At 39.0% G+C, this 25,560-nt stretch overlaps 1 protein-coding gene across 2 annotated transcripts; it reads left to right on the top strand.

Annotated features, from left to right (window-relative positions):
- Positions 1-19,942: 19,942 nt before the first annotated feature.
- On the top strand, positions 19,943-21,236 carry LOC135637211 (two-component response regulator-like APRR7). 2 transcript variants are annotated; one of them, XM_065149771.1, is made up of 3 exons: positions 19,943-20,487; positions 20,600-20,755; positions 20,865-21,236. In XM_065149771.1, exons 1-3 carry the CDS (start codon positions 19,966-19,968, stop codon positions 21,117-21,119), a joined length of 933 nt encoding a protein of 310 aa, XP_065005843.1. In that variant the 5' UTR covers positions 19,943-19,965; the 3' UTR covers positions 21,120-21,236. The 2 variants fall into 2 exon arrangements, with proteins under 2 accessions (XP_065005843.1, XP_065005837.1); XM_065149765.1 differs by having other exon boundaries at positions 20,600-21,236.
- The last annotated feature ends 4,324 nt before the right edge of the window (positions 21,237-25,560 follow it).

The raw sequence follows: 25,560 nt of genomic DNA, 5'->3' as shown, positions 1-25,560 counted from the left end.
ATTTTATTTCGTTGTTAGTAACTCTATATCACCATCATGACAATAATATTACTCAAATCACTAGACCATCATCATCGAGTATCTTATGAAATTTTAATGATTTATAGGACTCCAAACATATACATCATGATCATCATCATCATTAAAATAATATTTTAATGAACCTCAACATCAGTATTATATTTAACTTCATCATCATGGTCACAACATATAAGAATCCATAATTTCAATCAGAATCCATAATTATAATCCAATAAATATGATTTGAGTTCATAAGATTTAGACCATGAATCACATCATACTCAATAGTAGTACCTCGATTGGAATCGATAGATAACTCAGACTTGTCAAATATAATTGTATTGTATTCACATTTATAACACTTTCTAAATGAGTAGTTGAATAAATCTCAAACATAATCGATTATATGTGGATAAAACTCAATCTAATTAACTTGTGATTCTCAACACTATTTAAATGACTTGTTGAGTAAATAACAAGCTTCATGAATCAAATATGGATCTAAACCTTAATCCAATTAAATTGCGAATCTCACATCCAATCACATAAGGGTTGTGCTAAAAAAATTATTGGGTTATGATAAAATAAAATTGACTTGCTCCATTTGTAAAACCAACAATAGCCATCGTATTATTACTCCTCAAAATCGTAATTGCCTAACACTGAATCACAACAACATTCATCCAATCACTACCTTTAAACCACGAATGAATTAGGTGAAATTCAATCGTTCTAATATTCGTCATTGTCGTTTATTCCCTTCTTCCATCATCACTATTCTTGTCCTGGATCTCCCTATGCTACCTAGAAAGGAGGTAGAAGATGGCTCTCAATTTAAAGCCGACTCACACGGAGTCTTTCGCGGGACCTACGTCGGCTTTGCTGGGCCCTGCTAGTTGACTTGCTTGAAAAGGCACGAACGAAGGAAGCCAGTTGAGCTGTGAACGAAAACACGGTCAACGCTTCTTTGGGTCGTTCTTCTTTGACCTGATTCTGGTTAAGAAGTTAAAATAAATTAAAATTTTATTATTTTTTTAAATAAAATTAAATAGAATTTTATGAATAATTATTTTTTAATTTCAAATAAGATTAAATAGAGTCGTAGATATTAGAGACTCTTGTATTTTACATCTATAAATAGGTAGTATATAGATTAATTTAAGTCTCAGTTGTTCAAGTCAAGTCTCAAAGTCATTCGAGATCAAGTGATTTTTTTTATTTTAGATGTTCAATAATTTTTTTTTTTTGCCTTGATTTTTTTTTTTCTATTTGATTTGATCTTAAGCTAATAGTACTTTGTTACTATTATTTGAGAAAGGGTTACACTTACATGTGATTCTTCCTTTCTTCACATGGTATTAGAGTCATAAGGATGATAATATGTGTTTTCAAGATCTTTTTGGTGAGGAAGATAATTTTTTTCTATTATGAAATATTATAGTTAAGTTAGTAGATTTAGTATTGAATTTCTCAATTAGTATGATTACAAGATTTGAAGGACTTGTTTGGATTCTTATCTATAGAATGTGGTTGGTAGCAATTTAACAGACATCACGAAGAGATGGAGGACTTTAAATACAAAAGCTAAATTTATATTAAAAAGATCTATTTCTCATGATCTTTTTAAGCACATTATTTGTTGTACATCAGCTTCAAAGATTTATCTTGATGTATTGCTCAACAAAAAAGAATATGATTTAGCTTCAGTATTTGGAGATTGATTTGGCAAATATTATCCAAGGTGATTTCTATATTTCTTAATATTCTTTGAAGATTGAAAATTTACAGATATTACTCTTAGATCTAGATGAGCCTATTTCTGATGCTCCAATGAAAGATTATATTATTCATGGTATTCCAAAAGATTATATTCCTTATATTACGTTTCTCAAGAATCTTTAACTCGATAAATGACAGAAGCTTTTATTTTTTGGGAGATGAAAATATTCTTTTTATAAATAATAAAAAGGTAATGATAATGATAAAAAGAAGAAAGATGATGCTAATATCAAACAAGAATTTTTTTTTCAAAGAATGGTGTAAATCAAAAGGAAATTATTCTATTAAAAATAAAAATATTATAAATAAAAAAGATTATTCTAATGTTATTGATGAAAATTAAAAATCGAGGTAAATACTTTATGGCTGAAACTATCAATTTTAAAAATAACTGAATTATTGATTCAGCATGTGATCATCATCTAAATTTATTGATATTCGACAATATGAAGATAATTATATAATTATCATCGTAAATAATACTGTTTATCTATAAAAATGGAAGGCACTGAAGTACCTCCAATTCGGATCCACCAGCCTTGGCTCCATCTCTCCGATTGCCTCGGTGTTCTCTGCCCGGCTTTAGTGTTGTCCAACTCGGGGAAACGGATGGAGCAGGCCGCGTCGGCGGTGGCGTCCTATTAGAACCCTTGCAGATTCTAAACTTGGGGTTGATCTCTTTAGGGGATCGACCTCCTTGGAGCTCTATAGGAGTTCCTTCCTCCAAGTTGCTGCTCAAAGACTGCAGAAAAGATTCATCTATTGCTTATAAAAAGAGGAGGAATACATGGCTATTTATAGGGTTTCTAAACCCTAACTCATAATAGGACTCCTACTCAAGACTCCTACTTCTAACCAACTCCTAATAGGACTTCTACTCAAGACTCCTATTCCTTTACAACTCCTAATTCTTCTCTAAGAAACAACCTCCTAACCCTAGCCGACCTCTTCACCTCTTTAATAGGGGTCGGCTTAGGTAGGTTTTATATAAATTTCCCTCTCAATTAGGACTTTCCTAGCTAGAGTCCTAACAGACCTGCCATCTTCAAATCAACCTTATCCTCGAGGCTGACGATTCATGAATTTTAGAAATTTGATCTTCAAGTCGTCATAGTTCTCCCAAGTGGCATCTTCTGTTGGTAGGTTCACCCACTGTATTAGCACTTTAGTAGTGGGTCGTCATCGTTGAGTCACGATCCGTCGATCAATAATGGCACTTGGCTGGGTCTGGAGTTCTCCTTGGATAGTCATATTTGGTGGGTGGTTTTGGGCTATCTCCAAGAACCTATTTACAACTTTTGTCTGACCATTGATTTGTGGGTGATATGCCATACTCCTTTTCAATTTAGTACCCTGCATATGGAATAACTTTGTCCAAAATCTGCTCGTGAAGATGCAAGTAGAATTTATCATAAGCACAATGCGTCCCTTATAGTGTAATTCTTTTGAGTCCCAATTGTAATGAGCCACGGAGCTTGGTGTTTCCTCCAATTTTTTTATAATCTTACTAGTCTCTGAATCTTCCTGCCATTCCATTTTAATATCCTCAAGGAAGTCGCTGGTCGGAAGTGAAACGGTCGAAACTTCAGCTTGCTCGGGTAGCTGCGAAAGCGCATCTGCAAGAACATTCTCTTTCCCCTTTTTGTAAGTTATTTCACAATCAAATCCAAGAAGTTTTGTTACCCATTTTTGCTGCTTAGGGGATGATATCTTTCACTCCAAAAAGTACTTGAGGCTTTTATGGTCGGTTTTAATTTGAAATCGTCGACCAATCAAGTAGGGTCTCCACCTCGTTGCTGTGCGCATAATGGCGAGCATCTCTTTATGACTTATTTTAATGGGAGGGAGATAATGCTTTACTAATGTATGCGAGTGGTCGACCATCTTGCATGAGAATGACTCCAATTCCGACTCCAGATGTATCGGCCTCAATAATGAAGGGTCAGTTGAAATCTGGTAGTGTTAGTACCGGCGTCGTCGTCATGGCTGCCTTAAGTTTATCGAAGGCAGCGGAGGCTCTGTCCAACCATTGAAAGACATCTTTTTCCAGTAAGAAAGTAAGTGGTGCATTGATCTTTCCATAGTTTTTCACGAACTTACGGTAGTAGCCTGTTAAACCCAGAAAGCTATGTAGCAATTTTATGTTCCTCGGGGTAGGCCAGTTTTGCATTGCTTCAATTTTTAAGGGGTCCACCATCACACCTTCCTTTGATATGATATACCCAAGATATTCCACCTTCTATCGAAGAAAGCAAAAATTCGTAGTGGTTGTTGTGTGTTCAAAAGGTGGTTTTCGGTATGTCTTCTTCGCACACTCATATTTGATGATACCCGGATCAAAGGTCCAGCTTTGTGAAGATTTGTGCTTCCTTTCATCTAGAAATTCATCTGCTATTGGAATAAGGTATTTGTCCTTGATGGTTATGCCATTGAGAGCTCGGTAATCAACGCATATTCGCCATGTTCCATCCTTCTTGCGTACAAGTAGCACCAGTGAAGATTAGATGTTGCAACTTGGCCGAATAACTCCGGTTTCGAGCATTTCTTTTATAATACTTTCTATTTCATCCTTCTAGAAATGTAGATATTGATATGGCCGAGTATTTGCTGGAGGTTTGCCTGAAAGAATCATTATATAGTGATCATGCTGACGGGTAAGAGGTAGGTTGTACGGTTCGTCAAATATATCTGAAAATTCAGCAAGCAAAGGAAGTAGGTTTGGATCTTCAAATTCTATTGGCTCTCCCTTAGTTTGCTGCTCAAGTTGTACCAAAAATCTGCTGCATACTTTATACAAAACCTTCTCCATTTATTGTGTGCAAATCGTCGTTACGTCGCCCCCACGTTTCCCGTTCAGTATCACCTGTTTCTCCTTACTGTAAAATTTCATAATTAGTTGCATAAAATTCCAAGAAATATTACCTAATGTCGTCAACCATTTAATTATGAGTATGGCTTCATGATCATCAAGAGGGAGAAGGAAGAAATATGCAATTATCTCTTGGTAAGGCCTCATGATCAGCAATAGTTTCACTTGCCGGCACCTACGATCATACTTCAAAATCCATCCATTAGCGACCTTAACGTCAAACCTGTTGCAATTCTCGATAGGTAAGGCTATCTGGATAGTAACCTTACTATTTAGAAAGTTATTAGTACTGCCCGTGTCGATGAGAACAGTGATCGGTTGTTGTTTGAGAAGGCCTCCAACTTTCATCGTTTGCGGATTTGAGTAGCCGGCTAGTGTATGTACTGTAACTTCGGTCGGTTGTGGCTCTTCTTCTGCATCTTCTTCTTCATGTTCAAGGCTCTTTTCTGGATGTTCAATGGCCTCTTTTTCTATTGGTTCAATCATAAGAAGTCTCTCTTTACTACAGCGATGCTCACGGCTCCACGGCTCGTCACAATGCCAACATAACCCCTTCGCATATCGCTCCCGAAGCTCTTCTCTTGTTAACCTCTTTGGTGTAGGGACTTGGTCGACAGTGGGGGGGCTGAGGGCTTCAATATTACTGGTTGAGGAGCAACCCTAGTCCTCCGAGCTTCATGGTTCAATTGCTCCTCTTGATGTTGTGCGAAAGAGATGGCTGCCATAAGCGTATATGGTTGTCACGCTTTAACTTCTCCTCGGATCTCCGGCTTTAAGCCCTCAATGAAGGTCCTCAATAGCTGTTTTTGAAACCAATCACGAGTTTGATTAGATAACCTTTCAAACCTGGTTTGATACTCCTGAATGGTAGAGGTTTGTCGGATCTTTGCTAGTTGTCCGTCAATATTCTCGTAATCGGTTGGTTTGAAGCGGATCAGCAGTCTTTCTTTGAATTGTCACCATGAAAGGACTCCATAAGTATGTTTAAACTAGTCAAACCACTGTATAGCATCCCCTTCAAGATATATAGCTGCAATTTTCACCATAGATGCATCCACGGTTTTATGGTACCGAAAATATCGCTCCGCACATGAGATCCAACCAATCGAGTCTCCTTCTTCCCATCTAGGAAAGTCTACTCTCATGCATGGATAGTTGGGGTTGGTCATAGAGCTTCCCCTCTCTTGGAAGTCATATCTTCGGGCTTTGTGCGATTGGACAAAGCTCTGTCCTTGATGTGATTTCTTCGGGCTTAGTGGTCGGCCCAATCTGAGTTCGATAAAGAGCGTCCGAATCTTATCCTCCATTCGTACCTCGAAGGCTTCGAATTTAGCATTGATTACCTCCTCAGATGCCATAGTATATGCTGCCAAATCTGTGAGGTTAAGATCTCTCTTTTGTTGTCGGGTTAAAGACATGTATTGGTTGAGAGAGGTGATGGTTGAAAGGGTTGGTGGATTGGTGGATGTAGGCTACGGTTTAGGCTTGTTTTGTGGCTATTTTGGGTGTAGTTTGAGGGTGTGGTTTAGTGGAGTTTTAGGGCTGTAGATGAAAGTTTTGGATCTGTGGTAGATTGTAGCAAAGGTTTGATAGAAATCAGTGGAAGTTGCAGCAAGTATGTGCTGTCTTGTAAGAGTAGAATTGTTGTCGAAGAAACAACGATTTCTTGACGTAATTTCTACCAAAAACTTGAGAGAATTAAGGAGGGAATTGATAGAAAAATCACAGTTTATATGACAGCAAGGATATCTAATTTAATCAAGAAAATTTCGGTAGTATAACAATAAGGAAATTGGTGCAAGTTGTGATTGCAGAATTCTCGTCAAAAAATTTTAACGGGTTACGACGAAAATTTGCAGCAACACAAAATCATTTTTAGAGATGAATTTCTTAATAGATCAATCTTAGATGAAAGCCAAGATGATCTATGAAGTGTATAAGAAATTTCATTCAAAAAAGATTGCAAATAGATGGGTTAAGGCAACAATATGCGGCTGAAATTTTCTGCAGCACAGATTTTTAAGTATAGCAGATTGGACGTAAAATATCAGTAGTTTATATTGAGAATTTTTTGATGAAACCAAAGGAAAATCTACTCTTAAGAAGTGTCAAAGCTATCATAAAAATTTCGTAGAGATTTGGAATCCGTTTTCAACAATAGTCCAAAGCTCGAAATCCATGGAAATGAGGAAGATCCTCATACGAGTCTTCCAATAAGTATAATCCGACCCATTAAACAAGGGTGGACGTGTGATAGAATGACCCTCATGTATGCCGGAGTAAGCCATCTCTCTTGGGTATCAAACCAAATATGAGAGTGAGCCTTGCTCTGATACCAACTGTTAGGATCGGAGCGGCACTAAGAGGGGGGGGGGGGGTGAATTAGTGCAGCGGATTAAAACTTTCGTTTCGACAAATCTTTCGTACGTTAAAAACGGAACTTGAAAAACTTAACTTGAACGTGTGTTCGTAAACGTGTACAGCAAAGGTAATGAGGAAATAAAGCACGTAAGAAGGTTTGCAGTAATGTAAGTAGCGATAAGAAAGTGCAAACCAGAGATTACGTCGATTTTACAATGGTTCGGTCAAATGACCTACATCCACTTGCGAGGCCCCTCTTTGATGAGGCTCCCACCTTCCACTAGCAAATCTCTTGAAATGGAAGGGCAAATACCCCTCTTACAACCTTTTACAAGTAGTTCAACCTCGTAAAAATTTTCAGTAAGAAAGAAGGATGTGAACTCTCTAGCAAATTGAAAAACAAGACTTGCTAACACTTTCTAAGACCTTTCTCTCAATCAATTGCTTTTCAAAAAGTTGTAATCTCAGCTGAGATTTGAGGGTTATTTATAGGCCTCAAGAGGATTCAAATTTGAGCTCCAAAATTTGAATTCTCTTTGGGTTCCCGATGCTGGCGGTGCCACCGCCTGTCACTGTCAGACATTGACAGTGCTGGGCGGTGCCACCGTCCAGCCAGGCGGTGCCACCGCCAGACCCTTTGGTTCACTTGTTGGGCTTCAAATTTAGCCCAAACCAAGTCTAATTTTGGGCCCAGTTGGCCCCTAACCAGGATATAGGATTATCTCTTAATCCTAATCCTAATTACAAGTGAACTATATAACACAAAAAAAAACATCCAAGCAAGTTTTCAACCGCGAACGTCGAGTCTTGTTTCGGCGAGCTTTCCGACGAACTTCTTCCGACGGACTCCCAGCAAGCTCCCGAACTTGTGATGACTTTAATAAGTAGCCGAGCCTTCTCGGTGATCTCCGTGAACCTCCGACGATCTCTTCGGCGAACTTCCGAAAATTCCGACAAGTTCCCGATTTCTTCTCGATTGGTTCCGACAGCATCTCCGACGATTCTTCGGACTCTTAAACGTCCATCGAACTTGACTCCGGTATTCTTGCTTTGTGTTTTCTGGTTATCGTAGTTAATCCTGCACACTTAGCTCAATAATATGGATTAGATCAATTAACCCATCAATTGATTTTATCATCAAAATCCGAGATTCAACAATCTCCCCCTTTTTGATGATGACAATCAATTGATGACGGAGTTAAACATAACTCCCCCTACCTATATGCCATATTATGAGAAGATGAAAACACTTGAATTTCATTCATTGAATTCAAGCATAAACTGATAAGTTCTAACCGTAGAACTTATCGTTATTCTCATTAAGCAATAGTAAATGCGAAACTTCGATAAAAATCATAAGTCAAATGATATGGGACGATTTTTACTACGACAGGAGATAAAGATTTTCAACATGAATTTCATGATATAGATGTAAGGCATGCTTTCAATATGATCAATCAATCTTGTGATATTCTCAAGGATTTTGCAAGGCATTTTGCAAGGCATTTTGCAAGGCATATAAGACATTCATACAAGCTTTCGTAATTCATATAAGTCATGCTATCAAAATGGTACAAGTCATCACTTTTTTCCCCCTTTGTCATCAACAAAAAAGGGAATGAGACTTGAAGCACATAATTTGTGATTATAACATTGATCATACAAAAATTTTATCATCCAAAAGTATGCTAAAATATTTACGCAGAGTTCATCATAAAGGAAAATTCAACATTCATCCATTTTATCAAATCTCTTCTTTCTATAAATAACAAAAATTGTAGGTGTACAAGGAAGAGATTGTGATTAAAAAAAATTTCATTAAAAACTACATGAATAGACTCTTCTATTACTAAGGTTCTTTTGTTAAAAACCCGAAAAGCCTTAGAAACGGAAGAGTAACCAAGAAAGATTCTTTCATCGGATTTAGCATCAAATTTTCCTAAGGCATCCCTTTCATTCAAAATAAAACATTTACAACCGAAAACTTTAAAATAGGAAATATTTGGTTTTTGTTATTCCATAATTCATAGGGAGGTTTTGATAGGGATGGTCTTATTAGGACCCTATTCATGATGTAGCAAGCCGTATTTACGGCTTCGGCCCAAAAGTACTTGGGTAGACTATGTTCATTTAACATCGTTCTTGCCATTTCTTGTAGGTTTCTATTTTTTCTTTCAACTACTCCATTTTGTTGGGGATTCCTCGGAGTGGAGAAGTTGTGATTGTATCCATTAACTTCACAAAAATTTTGAAAGTCACAGTTTTGAAATTCGCCACCGTGATCACTCCGAATTGATGAAATCATGAAACCTTTTTCGTTTTGAGTGAGTTTATAAAATTTAGAGAAACACTTGAAGCAATCACTTTTGTGAGCTAAGAAATAGGTCCAAGTGTATCTAGTATAGTCATCCACAATTACAAACGCATATTTGCTTCCTCCTAGACTTGTCGTGTCAATTGGTTCAAATAAGTCCAAATGAATCAATTGTAATGGTCTAGTGGTGCTAATTTGAGTTTTTGATTTGAAACTAGTTTTTATTTGTTTACCTAGTTGACATGCATCGCATACTTTGTCCTTAATAAACTTTATATTTGGAATTCCTCGCACTAATTCTCTAGATGAGATCTTAGATATTAGTTTCATGCTTGCATGGCCTAGTCTCCTATGCCAAAGCCAAGCATCATCATTTAGAGCGGAGAAGCACATTTCATTACTTAGTTCATCAAGGTTGATGGTGTAGATATTATTTTGTTTTAATGCAATCATAGTTATGTTATGGTTTGGTTTTTCAATAATACACACATTTGATTCAAATCTAACGATATAACCTTTATCGCATAATTGACAAACACTCAAGAGATTATGTTTCAATCCGTCAACTAGTAAGACATCATCAATAGAAAATTTTAATTTGTTACCTATGGTTCCCTTGCCAATGATTTTGCCTTGGTTGTTATCTCCGAAGGTGACGTACCCTTCTTCTTTGCTAGTGAGCATAGAGAAATGAGATGGATCTCCAGTCATATGTCTTGAGCATCCACTATCTAGATACCATCTCTTGCTCCTAGCTTGTGATGGTGTATGTTTCTACAAGAAGGGATTATTTTTAGGTACCCATTTTCTCTTGGGTGCCTTAAAAACTTGTTCATCATATTGCATAGAATTGATCATGGTTCCTTTAGGAACCCAAATTAGTTTGTTCGGACTAATTTTCTCGAATGGACATTTATAAGTTTTATGTCCATATTTGCAACAAAAGTTGCAATTGCTTTGGTGCCAAATATGTAAGATGGGGCCTTTAATGAAAGTGGTTGGATTTTGGTGAGGACTTCTCACAAATCCGATTCCACTTCGTTTAGGAACGTAACCCTTATTTGTAAGGATCATGTTCAAGGATTTGCTACCAACCTCGAATTTCTTCAAGGTGTCCTTAAGTAGCAAGTTCTCCTTTTGGAGAGATTCTAGATCATGGCATTTTATACATGGAGCTAAACTATCATGATATTCAGTTTTTAATTTATCGATATCACAAGTGAGACTATCATGCTCCTTTTTTAGCAATTTGTATTTTCTACTAATTGTCTTACATTCATCAAATAACTCATAGAAAGCATTTAATAATTCATGATAAGGTAAATCTGCATTAATTAAATCCGTTACCTCTTCTCCGATGGCCATTAGGGTGTAATGAGCAACTTGCTCGGTGTTGGACTCCTCTTCTTCGGACGCGCTTGAATCATCCCACGTTGCCTTGAGTGCCTTCTTCTTTGATGTTCTCTTTTTGGCTTGAGGACAATCGTTCTTATAGTGTCCCGGTTTTTTGCATTCATAGCAAATCACTTGGTCCTTCTTTTGTTTGAATTTATTTTTTGTATTATTTTTAAATTTATTCTTTCTTAAATATTTTTAAAATTTTTGAGTCAAAAGTGCAATGTCATTGTCACTGTCCTCATCACTTGATGTTCCTTTCAAGTGGTCTTCTTGTGATTTGAGTGTCGTATCTTTCCTATTCTTTGGAAGGGGGTTCTCGAGCTCGTCATGAGCTTGACATGTCATTTCGTAGGTCATTAGAGACCCAATGAGTTCTTCAAGAGGGAATGTTTTAAGGTCTTTGGCCTCTTGAATGGCTGTAACTTTTGGATCCCAACTTTTAGGGAGGGATCTTAAGATTTTAGTTACTAGTTCAAAGTTAGTAAAATCTTTACCAAGAGCTTTGAGTCCATTGATGACATCCGTGAACCGGGTGTGCATGTCTCCGATGGACTCACTTGGTTTCATTCAGAAAAGTTCGTAAGAGTGCACAAGGATGTTGATTTTGGACTCTTTCACTCGGCTAGTGCCTTCATGAGTGACCTCAAGAGTTCTCCAAATATCAAAAGCCGAATCACAAATTGAAACACGATTAAATTCATTTTTGTCTAGTGCACAAAACAAGGCATTCATAGCCTTTGCGTTTAAAGCAAAAACCTTTTTCTCCGAATCATTCCATTCGCTCATCGGAAGAGAAGATTTTTGAAATCCGTTTTCAACAATAGTCCAAAGCTCGAAATCCATGGAAATGAGGAAGATCCTCATACGAGTCTTCCAATAAGTATAATCCGACCCATTAAACAAGGGTGGACGTGTGATAGAATGACCCTCATGTATGCCGGAGTAAGCCATCTCTCTTGGGTATCAAACCAAATATGAGAGTGAGCCTTGCTCTGATACCAACTGTTAGGATCGGAGCGGCACTAAGAGGGGGGGGGGGTGAATTAGTGCAGCGGATTAAAACTTTCGTTTCGACAAATCTTTTGTACGTTAAAAATGGAACTTGAAAAACTTAACTTGAACGTGTGTTCGTAAACGTGTACAGCAAAGGTAACGAGGAAATAAAGCACGTAAGAAGGTTTGCAGTAATGTAAGTAGCGATAAGAAAGTGCAAACCAGAGATTACGTCGATTTTACAATGGTTCGGTCAAATGACCTACATCCACTTGCGAGGCCCCTCTTTGATGAGGCTCCCACCTTCCACTAGCAAATCTCTTGAAATGGAAGGGCAAATACCCCTCTTACAACCTTTTACAAGCAGTTCATCCTCTTAGAAATTTTCAGTAAGAAAGAAGGAGGTGAACTCTCTAGCAAATTGAAAAACAAGACTTGCTAACACTTTCTAAGACCTTTCTCTCAATCAATTGCTTTTCAAAAAGTTGTAATCTCAGCTGAGATTTGAGGGGTATTTATAGGCCTCAAGAGGATTCAAATTTGGGCTCCAAAATCTGAATTCTCTTTGGGTTCCCGATGCTAGCAGTGCTACCGCCTGTCAGTGGCGGTGTCACCGCTTGTCACTGTCAGACATTGACAGTGCTGGGCAGTGCCACCGCCCAGCTCTTGGGTGCTGGGCGGTGCCACCGCCCAGCTCTCGAGTGCTGGGCGGTGCAACCGCCCAGTCTGGCGGTGCCACCGCCAGACCCTTTGGTTCATTTGTTGGGCTTTAAATTTAGCCCAAACCAAGTCTAATTTTGGGCCCAGTTGGCCCCTAACTAGGATATAGGATTATCTCTTAATCCTAATCCTAATTACAAGTGAACTACATAACACAAAAAAAACATCCTAAGCAAGTTTTCAACCACGAACGTCGAGTCTTGTTTCGGTGAGCTTTCCGACGAACTTCTTCCGACGGACTCCCAGCAAGCTCCCGAACTTGTGATGACTTTAACGAGTAGCCGAGCCTTCTCGGTGATCTCCGTGAACCTCCAACGATATCTTCGGCGAACTTCCGAAAATTCTGACAGGTTCCCGATTTCTTCTCGATTGGTTCCGGCAGCATCTCCGACGATTCTTCGGACTCTTAAACGTCCATCGAACTTGACTCCAGTATTCTTGCTTTGTGTTTTCTGGTTATCATAGTTAATCCTGCACACTTAGCTCAATAATATGGATTAGATCAATTAACCCATCAATTGATTTTATCATCAAAATCCGAGATTCAACAGGGACTCGGTTGATACTAGGGGGGGCTGAGGGCTTTAGTATTGTAGGTCGAGGAGTGATCCTAGTCCTCCGGGCTTCATGGTTCAATTGCTCTTCTTGAAGTCGTGCGAAAGAGATGGCTTCCATAAGCGTGTATGGTTATCGCGCCTTAACTTTTCCCCGGATCTCCGGCTTAAAGCCCTCAATAAAGATCCCCAATAGTTGTTTTTCAGACCAATCACGAGTTTGATTAGATAACCTTTCAAACCTGGTTTGGTACTCCTGAATGGTGGAGGTTTGTTGGATCTTTGCTAGTTGTCCGTCAATGTTCTCGTAATAAGTTGGTCCGAAGCGGATCAGTAGTCCTTCTTTGAATTGTCACCATGAAAGGATTCCATAAGTGTGTTCAAACCAGTCAAACCATTGTATGGCATCCCCTTCAAGATGTATAGCAGTAATTTCCACCATGGATGCATCCACAGTTTTATGGTACCGAAAATATCGCTTCGCGTGCGTGATCCAACCAATTGGGTCTCCTTCTTCCCATCTAGGGAAGTCCACTCTCATGCGTGAATAGTTGGGGTCAGTCATAGAGCCTCCCCTCTCTTGGAAGTCATCTCTTTGGGCATGATGTGATTGGTTAGAGCTCTCTCCTTGATGTGATTTCTTCGGGCTTGGTGGTTAGCCCAAATTGAATTCGGTAAGGAGAGTCCGAATCTTATCCTCCATTCGTGCCTCAAAGGCTTCAAATTTAGCATTGATTGCCTCCTCAGATGCCATAGTATATGACTCCAAATCTGTGATGTTAAGATCTCTCTTTTGTTGATGGGTTAAAGGCATGTATAGGTTGAGAGAAGTGATGGTTGAAAGGGTTGGTGGATTGGTAGATGTAGGCTGCGGTTTAGGTTTGTTTTGTGGCTTTTTTGGGTGCAGTTTGAGAGTGTGGTTTTATGGAGTTTAGGGCTGTGGATGAAAGTTTTCGATCTGTGGTGGATGACAGCAAAGGTTTGATAGAAATCAGTGAAAGTTTGCTGCAGAATTGTGTTGTCTTGTAAGAGCAGAATTGTCGTCGAAGAAACAATGATTTTTCGACGAAATCTCCACCAAAAATTTGAGAGATTTGAGGAGGGAATTAACGGTAATATCTTAGTTTATATGACAGAGAAAATAGAGTATCAAGATCAAACAAACAGTGCTATGCGACTGAAATTCTGCAATGTATCTTTCGTTGTAGAGATGAAAACTTTTTGACGAAAAGTTTATGCAGCAATATAGGAACAATTTTTTGTTTTTTTGGATTTTCGGATAGGGATAACTAAATTGCAGTAGCAGTAAGGTAGGAAACCAGAACCTATTGCAATTCACGGGATGATCCGCGGTGGTGGAGATGATGGCGGAATTTGGCGATGATCTTTTAAGCAATTGTGGGAATTGCTTTGGGCGGCTATGGAGGGCTGATGGATGGCTTGGAAGGGTAGCGAGATGCCAAGAATGCTGCTATGATACCAGGTGTTAGAACCCTTGTAGATTCTAAACTTGGGGTTGATCTCTTTAGGGGATCGGCCTCCTTGGAACTCTATAGGGGTTCCTCCCTCCAAGTTGCTGCTCGCAGAAAAGATTCATCTATTGCTTAAGAAAAGAGAAGGAATACATGGCTATTTATAGGGCTTCTAAACCCTAACTCCTAATAGGACTCATACTTAAGACTCTTACTTCTAACCAACTCCTAATAGGACTCCTACTCAAGACTCCTATTCCCTTACAACTCCTAATTCTTCTCTAAGAAAAAACCTCCTAACTCTAGCCGGCCTCTTCATCTCTTTAATAGGGGTCGGCTTAGGTATGTTTTACATGAATGTCCCTCTCAATTAGGACTCTTCTAGCTAGAGTCCTAACACATGGTACCGTAGAGGTGGGACTTCTGTGAAAGTTATTGATCCCTTGCTCTCATGGAGGAAGAGCACTTGGTCGTGAAAGGGGTCAAGGAGGTAGAGCATGCAGAGGCAAACTCCAAGTTCCGAGACAAGGCTGAAGGGCAAAGGCTAAGGAACTTCGTGAGGCCGGTTTCAACGAGCTTCTCATCAAAGATAGTCGAAAGTGAAGGACTTCAGGTCATGCAAGAGTGCACGACCAAGGAACGAAGTAGGCAGTATGCGGTGCTATACCTTTGCTACTTAGTGGAGTAGGCGATCAGGTTGATGGAGAAGACAGTACAATCCCAGAGGCGACTAAAATTATTAGAGACTTACTCCAAGTTAGGGTGAAAACTTTTTGCATTCCAAAAGTTCGATGGCATTGAGAAGGTGAATCACAATAGCTAACTCAACGCAAGGAGTGCAAATACTTTGAGTGCTTCAGAAGTATAAGCAAAGAGCAGGCGAAGGCCAGTAACCAGCTCGATGTATGGATTACAACCCTTGAGGTGGCGGGTGAAGTCAAGTAACCATTGCCTTCTCAACTCTTAAGAGAATGGACAAAACCGAGTACCCCAATTCTCTTATCTATCCAACAGAAGAGCTTTGCACAGGTTCAAAGACCCTTCGAAGATATTAGAAGACAATAGTTACCAAATCCTCACCAATGATGATCAGTGCTACTGAGAGTAGATTATCCGCTTCATTTCCCAACAGAATGTCAATCGAAAGCGGAAGTGATACAAATCTACTTGGAAGTGACAACTAAGTGAAAGAAGAGTCGATAAGCAAATTTTATGAAGGACCCAAAATTTCAGAAGTTTGCAAAGCGATGCTCGTTAAAGCTCCAACAAGCATCCACCCAGTTCAAGTAACACGACGCATTTGAGAGACTGGAGCATAATAAAGATAGTCTTTTCCTTCATCTAGAGGATCCGTAGGAACCAACAAGGATCAATATAACTCAGCCAACCCCACACTAGAGTCAGAGTAATTGGCGAGTTAAAGCAGCATGGCAGATCAAAGGTTCGACTACTTAAAAACAACAGCAGAGAGTAGTTGGGAGCCAAGAGGCGCATTGCAACTGGAGCAAAAGATTAAAGACTCAGTAAAGGCGAGGAGTTGTAGTGTCAGTAAAGGCTTCGACGAGGACGTTGAAGGAATAAGTGAGGGAGAATGTCATGGACAAAGTTCTAAATAAGATGTTTGATGTAATACTTATGTATGTCAATGTCTTTATATTTGTTCATGCTTTGTACAGCATGTAGAGGAATGGTTGAAGGCTTAACAACCCCATTTTAGATGGGTTTGGTGGCCTTCTTAGGCTTGTAAATAAATGTTATGTCATGTGGACACTTGTGAGAGATACTCGGTCTATAGTGGATCATTTTGACCCTTTGTTGTACAACCGTTCAGAGCTTGTAAAGTCTGCTTGTAATTTGTATTGTCTATGAAGTGTTTCTTGGAACATTTGCTTGTGCATCCCGAGTGAGGTGCTTTCTCTAACCCATTTTCTCTTTTGTAGGTCCTAAGGGACCATGGGAGGTTTTGGGGAGGTTGACCTTTGCAGACGGACACGCAAGGGTGCCGCACGACTTAGGCAAAACCAGCTAAATCCGTGACAATGCATTGGAATATTTGTTATAGTTTGCTTTGATGATATATTGGTGTACAGCAAGAGCGAAGAGGAGCATTTGAATCATCTAAAAGAGATCCTTCTTATTTTGAGGCAGTAAAAGCTTTATGCTAATATAAAGAAGTGTGATTTCTTTACTTCTAGTATTGTGTTTTTGGGGTATGTTGTTTCAAAAGATGGAATCATGATGGATCAAAGTAAGGTAGAAGCTATTCTAAATTGGCCAACACCTACTTCATTGCATGACGTGAGGTGTTTCCATGGCTTAACTTCGTTTTAGAGAAGATTCATCAAGGGTTTCAGCTCTATTATCACTCCAACCACTGAATATCTGAAATATAAAATTTAAATGGACTAGTGAGGCTAATGATGCTTTTGAGCTTTAAAAAAGAAAGGTGACCGAAGCTCCTATCTTAGTTCTACCAAATTTTGACAATATGTTTGAGGTTGAATGTGATGCTTCTAATATACGAATTGACACTATTTGGAGTCAAGACGGAAAGCCTATTGCTTTTTTTAGCGAGAATCTAAATGATATAAGAAGGAAATATTCTACTTATGATAAAGAGTTCTATGTCATTTATCGAGTTTTATCTCATTGGAGTCAGTATCTTCTTGTCAAGCCATTTTTGCTATATTCAGATCATGAGGCATTAAAGTTCATTAATCACCATCACAAGACCAAGAGGCATGCAGCTTGGATGGAGTTCTTGCAATCTTATAATTTTATAATTAAACATAAATCTGGTGTTCAAAATGTAGTTGCTGACGCATTAAGCAGAAAGTATTCTTTATTATCAGCAATGGAAGTTAAAGTGGTTGGATTTGAGACATTCAAATATCTTTATGAAAATAATGTAGATTCGGCTCAATATGGCATAATTACAAATCGGGTTCCGTTCAACAATTTTCTATATGGTTTTCTTTTTCGAGCTAATGCTTTGTGTGTTCCATCTTGTTCTTTGAGATAGGTAATTCTAGTTGAAGCTCATGGTGGTATTTTGGGAGGACATTTCAGTAGGGACAAGACTCTAGCTCTTGTTCAATCAAATTTCTATTGGCCTAAGATATTCAGAGATGTGGAGAGATGTAAAGCAACACCGAGTGTGTCATTTGGCAAAACAAAGAAGTTAAAATTCTGGTTTATACACTCCATTGCCAGTTCCAAATGCTCCATGCGAGGATGTGAGTCTTGATTTCACTTTGGGATTGCCAAGAACTTAAAGGAACAAGGATTCTATCATGGTTGTTGTTGACAGATTTTTAAAAATGTCTCACTTTGTTCCTTGCAATAAATCGAATGATGCATCTCATATTGCTGATTTGTATTTTAAGGAGATTGTTAAATTACATGGTATTCCAAGAACTATGGTGTCTGATCGAGATTCAAAATTTATTAGTCATTTTTAGAGAACTCTTTGGAGGAAGCTGGGTACTTCTTTGAATTTCCGTAGCTCGCATCATCCATAAACCGATGGGCAAACTGAGGTAACGAATAGAAGCTTGAAAAATTTGCTTAGAAGCTATGTTGGTAAGAATATTAAGTAGTGGGATGTTATTCTTCCACAAATTGAGTTTGCCTATAATCGTTCTATACATCATAGTATTGATAAGAGTCCTTTTGAGGTAGTTTATGGTGCTAATCCTGCTGGTCCTTTGGACTTAAAACCTCATTCTACAATAAAACAATTTAGTGGAGATACCGATGAAAGAGCTAAGCAGATAAAGAAACTGCATGAGAGTGTGAAAGCGACCATTGAGAAGCAAAATGAGAGGTACATGCAAGTTGCCAACAAACACAAAAAACATATGGAGTTTAATGCAAGTGATTTGGTCTGGATTCATCTAAGGAAGGAGAGGTTTCCACCGGGCAAATTTGGAAAACTGAAACTAAAGGCTGATGGCCTATTCAAGGTGCTTAAAAGAATTGACAAAAATGCTCATGAGATTGAGCTACATGAAGTTTGAGCTACATTTAATGTGGCTGATTTAAGTTCTTTTTATAATCATGTTGATCAATCAAACAAGGACTTGTGGACAAGTCTTTTTTAATCGGGGGAGATTGATACGAGAGTGTCTAATTTACTACAATCTGATCATATAAACCTTGATTATGATATGATATTTTTTTCAGCCAACAATAATGCCTCATAATCTTCAACTCAGCTCACTCAAATATGATAGCTCATCAGCATATTCCCTGCACAAAGTTAAGGCTGTTTCAAGGTACTTTTTTTTATGACCAAGGAATGTATTAAAGGAGTTGGTTAGCAGCTGTGAACACTTCATTTCAAAATTCTCTATACATGAAGGATTGTTTTATGCACTAGTATTTATTTTGGTGTTTAGGGCTTAGAAAGGACTTTAGAAACTGATGATATTTTAGTAGAAGCTCTCTTGGAGTGCTCCCATGAACTCTATATCTCTTGGATGCGTCCTTGAGTGGTAAATCTTTTATTTTCTAGTTTTGTATCATTGTTTAATTTTTGTTGGGTGGTGAACTTTCTGTATCCCAATGTGATTTTAAACTTGGTGGTGAGCTACTTTTCGTTTTTATCAAAGTTACTTCGTTAGTTCTCTCCTTTTCTATTCGACAAACTGTACTATCGGTTTTCTTTCGAATTCTATTCTACTACACCACCCCTCGTTCTGCATCACACCGGTATCAACCCGAAATCACAACCAAGCTGCCATTGCCTATGTAAAGGAATGGACAATTAAGCTGTTCATAGATCAGGAAACATGCTCAAGATGCATTAAGAATTATATGATGCCCATAGTGGTTTTCTTGATCGACGAGTTTCTTTTGCAACTTCACCGACATGCTAGTCCCTCTATTCATCACCTCTTACTGGTTTGGTGGTGAGGTTAAGTTCGTTATCGTCGACGCAAAATCCTGGTGGCTGAACAAGTTCAACTTGATTCTGAAGCAAGCAGGGACTTTATCTTTAAAGGTATACTTTAAGAGGGAGTATTAAGAAGTTAAATTATCTTTTGTAAGATCACAAATTAATATTTTATTTTTTTAAATAATATTAAATAGAGTTTTAAGGATTTTTTAATTTAAAATATATTTTAGAAGATTTCAAATAAAATTAAATAGAGTTGTAGAGATTAAGGATTCTTGTATTTTACGTCTATAAATATGTGGCATCGATAGATTAATTCAAATCTCAAGTATTCAAGTCAAGTCTTAAATTTTTTTTTGGAGAGATTTAATTTTTTTTTTACCTCTGTTTCTTATTTTATTTGATTTAATCTTAGATTAATAATATTTTATTACTATAATTTGAAAAAGGATTGCACTTCATGTGATTCTCTCTTTCTGTACCGGCCCATATCACGGACATTGATTGACTCTGTTCTAAATAAAAAGTCAGTCATTGACCACCGTGGCTGAACCCGTCAAGCTTTGCTGGGCTACGCCACGATCATGTCCTTGTTTGATCTGAGGCGTATACTCGCTACCACCAATAAAAGCCAGCCCTCGGCTGCCGGTAACCAAGCACACCCCTCCACAAGAGCCCACCCGACGTCAATGTTTCATTCCTCCTCCACCATCACCACCACCTCCTCCTCTTCTTTCCGTGATGCTACACTTTTCCCTCCGGCCAGCTGCACCACCGCCACGCATGCTGTTGATGGCGCCCCACCCCGTGGCTTCATCGATGTCAATGCCTCCGGCTTCCTTCCCTCCTCTGCTTCTTCTTCGTCCTCCCTCCGTCCTCGGTCTCTCCCCAGGAGCAGCAGCAGCCACTTGCTCCCCGTCTACCACCCTACCACCCATCCCTTCAAGCCGATGCCCTTTTCTTTCCCTCTCCAGCACCAACCCCGTCACCAGAATCCTCCGCCAGAACTCGCCTCGCCGTCGAGCCCGCCCTCCTCCTCCTCCTGCGACTTTCCTCACTTCAAGGCCTGTCCCGTGAGGTGCGTCTTCAGCACCGGCGACCTCCAGGTGCGCGAAGCCTCTGCCTTTCTCATACGTCATTCCAAGAATCGCATTTTGGATGAGCGTCTCTCGATCAATATCCCACCTTTGCGTCTCTTCGTGAATCTTTCCAAAACAGAGGTTGACTGGAATGGTGGTGTCTGGGGAGAATCATAATCAGGAAGGAGGCGAGATTGCTGCGAAAGCGGCGCGGTACAAACCAGAGGAGAGGAAGGAGCGGATCGTAAGATATCGGAGCAGACGCAAGCATAGGAATTTCCACAAGAAGATCACTGTGCATACTGTTCCATTTCATCCTTCCCTTTCGTCTACGACACTCGACATTTCTTGTTTACAATTCGTGAGAAAAACGATACCTCTAACACTGTTGTTTGGCTTGACAGTACGCGTGCAGGAAGACATTAGCCGACAGCCGGCCACGGGTGAGGGGCAGGTTCGCGAGAAACGGCGAGACAGACGGGAGGGTGGAGGTGGAAACGGATGCGGCCGAGAACAGCTGCGAACAGGCGGACGGCGGCAGAGAAGTGGGCGACGGGAGTGATCGGTCTAGGGCGGCGCCGACAGCCGGCGAAGAGTACGACGACGAGGACATCTGGGCCGCTATCTCTGACGTCCTTTCCATGAATCTTCTCTCCTAAAATAATGAAAAGAATAAGATAATAGAGAGAGAACAAATGATATGGTGGGACCGGCAACTGTACGTAGTTGCAGTAGTAGTAGCAGCAGCATGCTTACTTTCCTTTTTCTTCTTCCCAGTTACTTCCTTAATTTAGTGGACGTTAATTTCAAATCAAAAGAAAAAGCAAAATGGTGGTGGAAAAAGATGCTCCATGTGCTAGTAACAAAAAAAAAAAAAGACAAAAAATAGAGCCTTACCTTTTTCAAAAGCAGATTACTATCGGGCTCGTGTTACAACGCTTTGGAAAGGAGCTTGCTTTAATGCAATGCACGGCAAAGTCCGGCGAGTGCCCCGTGAGATCTATCGCTGTCCGACGACAAAGTTGCCGTAACGGCTTTGAGGTTTGTAGAAGTCGGATTAATTTGTTTCGAGGGAAGAGGAGGTTGCCTGTCATCTTCAGGGGATTAATGAGCAGATGGATGTAGTCCGGTGCATTGACCACAGGGCCGCCAAACTTCGCCAACCACTATTAACTAGCTGCGCAGGAGATGCAGACAAAAGGGTTATTCATGTAACATTATTGCCTTATCATGAATAATTCATTATATATATATATATATATATATATATATATTACAAAATCGATTTGACCTTACTCATTTTTTGAAGATTATCATATCTTAAAGTCCCGAGCAGTATCAAATTATGTATGACACTTTCATGAACTAATGAGTCAAAATTCTTATGAATTCAATTTGATAAGTAGTTAGATGTTGGCTCCCTTCCTAGGTAAGATAGTGGTGATAGTCTCCTCCTCCCTTTTAATTTGATTGTAAGCTAAAGCGATCGATTCACCCCTTGATCCTAAAGATGCTTCTTCCTCCCATTAAAGTGTTCCCTATGGTCCCCTGTTTGCTTCTAAGAGTCGTTCCTTTAATGATCGTGCTACTGCTCGTGAGATATCCTAGACTCAACTACTTGCTGATTCCTCCTATTGGGTTCGTTGCTTTCTTTCTCTATTTATAATCGAATTTGTGAATTGTCTATAGATTTTATATGAGTCATATATGAATTTTATAAAGTTTGATCAAGCATGTCTTCAGAAATGACAGTGTCTATAAATTAGTAGGTCATTTTCTCTGACGTCCTCCACTAGATTTTCTCAAATCTATAGTTTCATGACTATGAAACTGTTTATCTCCTACTAAATTATTGACATGGCTAAAATTATTTTTTCTTTTTCCATTTTCCTTTGGAGGTTAAGGTTGTTCATGTTTTTACTGACGGTCCATGAACTATCAATGGCGAGGTGTTACACTTGGCGTGCAAACTTACAATCGGTTTATCGAGAAAGTCTTATTAGCTTTGGTTTGAGTTTATGCTGATTTATATTTTGAATACTAGAATTATGATTGTGTTTTTTTGTAATAACCGCTCTTTTGGGCTATTCTCTTCAAATAAAAAAAAAGTTCTCTCATTTGAACGAGGATAATTTATTAAGGTTTATATTGAGATTGATTTATTGAAACTCCTAAATAAGATATTCGGTTGGATCGTTCCAAAGAGAAAGTGTTTTAGGTTGTCTCTTATGAGAATTTTTTTAGATATTTGGTTGGATCGTCTAAAATAAAAATTTTTTAGGTATAAGATGGAGGTTGCCTTTTGGCTTCAATTTCTTCTTAGATTTCTCCTCTTTATGATTCTCAAGCCGCGTTAGAGTAATCCCAATCCAAGCTGGATGGCTTTGTAGCCCTACTTACGAAACATTCTTCTACCAGGGAGGATCTATATATTGGATTGGCTATTAATTGATGCTAGCTATTCTCGATTAGAGACTCAGACGGTGTAGGTTTTCGTTACTGTTCAATCACATGACCAATATGTGGGAGTTGCAGCCTTGGCTCCTGTTTTGTTAAAGGTGGCTGATGTTATGGCCAATAACGATGGAGGTTCTCTTTACGATGGTACAGTGGCTGATGTGATATTATGGCCAACCATGATAATGGATCTCTACGAAAAATTTGAGGTCGACATCACATGTGTAACGGAAGAATAAAAAATAAAAATCTCATATTTTTATAGAAAATAGTTTTTTATCGTCGTGCGAAGATTGGTATACAAAAACACGTAAAACCGAAAAATCACGCATTGCTACTAGCTAAGGAGGAGAGGGGGGGAGGAGAATAGGAGGTGACAGCCAAAAAGGGTCTAGTCTATGACCATTTGATTTTGCTCTATTTATGGAGGTCTCTTGTCAACTTAACCATAATAGATCCTGCTATATTAGGTACTAGATCTCCCTCCAACTACTTAGTCTCTTAGATTAGTAGATTTCTACCCAATAACCTCTAATTGGCTCTTATTGTATCTCATTCATAGGATCCAATAATTCATGGGCCTATTGGATATCCAATAAGATAGAGGCTCCAACGGATATCTCATATCCGAACTACTACTCGCTACAACACCTACCATAAGTGTATGACCCCGTAGGCCAAATATTAAGTTGACCGTGAGTTATACCTGTCATAACTCTTTTTAGCTCAATAAATTATTATCTCCATAATTGATACGTAAAAATCCATGAAATTGAAAACTACGCGTATAAGAAAGATGTGTTATCTAGGGAGATCATATATCCTTGAAAACCTATAGATCTATGAGAGAGAATGAAGGAGGTTAATTGTCCTCCTCTCTAGTGGTGATCCACACGGTAGGGGGTATGAAGATGCTCATCAAATCGCTGCACAATCCTCCTCGCTCTGTGCACCATACAATAAAAAAGGGGATGCCTCTTCTTGTTGTCCACACACCCCCAAATAGGAAATAGGAGCTGTAGGTTAAGGAGGAGAGGGAGAGAGGAGAATAGGAGGTGGCAGCCAAAAAGAACCCAGCCCATGACCCTTTAGTTCCCTCATATTTATAGAGGTCCCTTATTAACTTACCATAATGGATCCTTCCATATTAGGTACTGAATCTCCATCCAACTATCCAAGCCTCTTAGATTAGTAGGTCTCTACCTAATAATCTATTATTGGTTCTTATTCGATCTAATCCATAAGATTCAATAATTCAGGGGCTTATTGGATATCTAATAAGATAGTGGCTCCAACGGATATCCCATATCCGAACATTTACACGTCGTAATACCTACCAAATGTGCGTGACTCTCTAGGCCCAATATTGAGCTGGCAGTGAGTTATACTTGTCAGAACTTCTTTTGGCTAAGTGAATTATTATCTCTATAATAATTCACTTGACTCATCGACTACGGACATACTAGGCCACTACGTCGTAGTCCCTAGACGATATAAGGGAATATAATCTATTAGACCTGTCTGTCTTCAGTTATTATGTACCTATAATCTCTCATTTATTTAATACCCCAAAGACTGTATACCGGGCATGGTACTATCAGGCCTATACAGTTTCTACTTGAGTCTCGCTCTAATCGAATTATCCCAGAGAACTTTTTCTCTCTCAATCCGAATGACCCTAGCCAAGGATATGTCTAAGCAAGAATACATGGGATATTCGTCTCATGACAATGAGAGCAGATGATCCTCTATCGACACTCAATAGTCATTGTAAGGTTGGCTATGCTAGTCATAGATGCCCTGCAAGCCAATAACGTGAGTGATGACATGTGTGACATGACACACACTTTTTTTGCTTATTATATATTAGCATTTTATCACTTTATATTGCTTGTTGTATGAATATTGTTAGGATCGAGTCGGTACTAAGAGGGAGGGTGAATTAGTATAGCGGATAAATCATATCGGTTCAAAAATCTCATTTGATAAAAAACATTTCGACAAAGCCCGTATAGGAAATATTTAACTTTGAAAGCATACAGAAGCATGTAATGAGAAAATAAAGTAAGGCAGATTGCAATAAAGGTAAATTGCATAAATAGAAATGCAAACTGAATTTTATAGTGGTTCGGTCATCGTGACCTATATCCACTCTCAATTCCTCTTCCATCGAGGCCATCGACATCTACTAACGATCTTCTTTCAATGGGCGAAGATCAACTACCCTTTTATACCCCTCTTCTCCTTTTTATAGGTTTAGGAGATAACCTTTTACAAGCACTCACTCCTCCCTAAACAGAATTCTAGAGTTTAGAACTCGAGGAGGGAATTTCTCAAGTGATTGCTATAGAGTTTTTCCACTTTTAAGTGTTAGGATCGAGAGCACTAAGAGGGGGGTCGGGTGAATTAGTGCAGCGGAAATCTTTCAGCGATTAAAAACGAAAGCTGCGTTTGTTCGATAAGAACTGTTTCGATGCAAAAGCCGATTCTAAGATTACTTATGATTAAGTGCAGTTTACGTCTAAACACAGTTTGCGTCTAAGTGCAGTTTGCGTCTAAATGCAGATTGCGTCTAAGCGCAGTTTGCATCTAAGCGTAGTTTGCGTCTAAGCTCAGATTGCGTCTAAGCGCAGTTTGCGTCTC

This window comes from Musa acuminata, chromosome BXJ1-3 (assembly GCF_036884655.1).
Source record: "Musa acuminata AAA Group cultivar baxijiao chromosome BXJ1-3, Cavendish_Baxijiao_AAA, whole genome shotgun sequence".
Classification (NCBI taxonomy): domain Eukaryota; kingdom Viridiplantae; phylum Streptophyta; class Magnoliopsida; order Zingiberales; family Musaceae; genus Musa; species Musa acuminata.
This window is presented reverse-complemented; position numbering and strand designations above follow the sequence as displayed.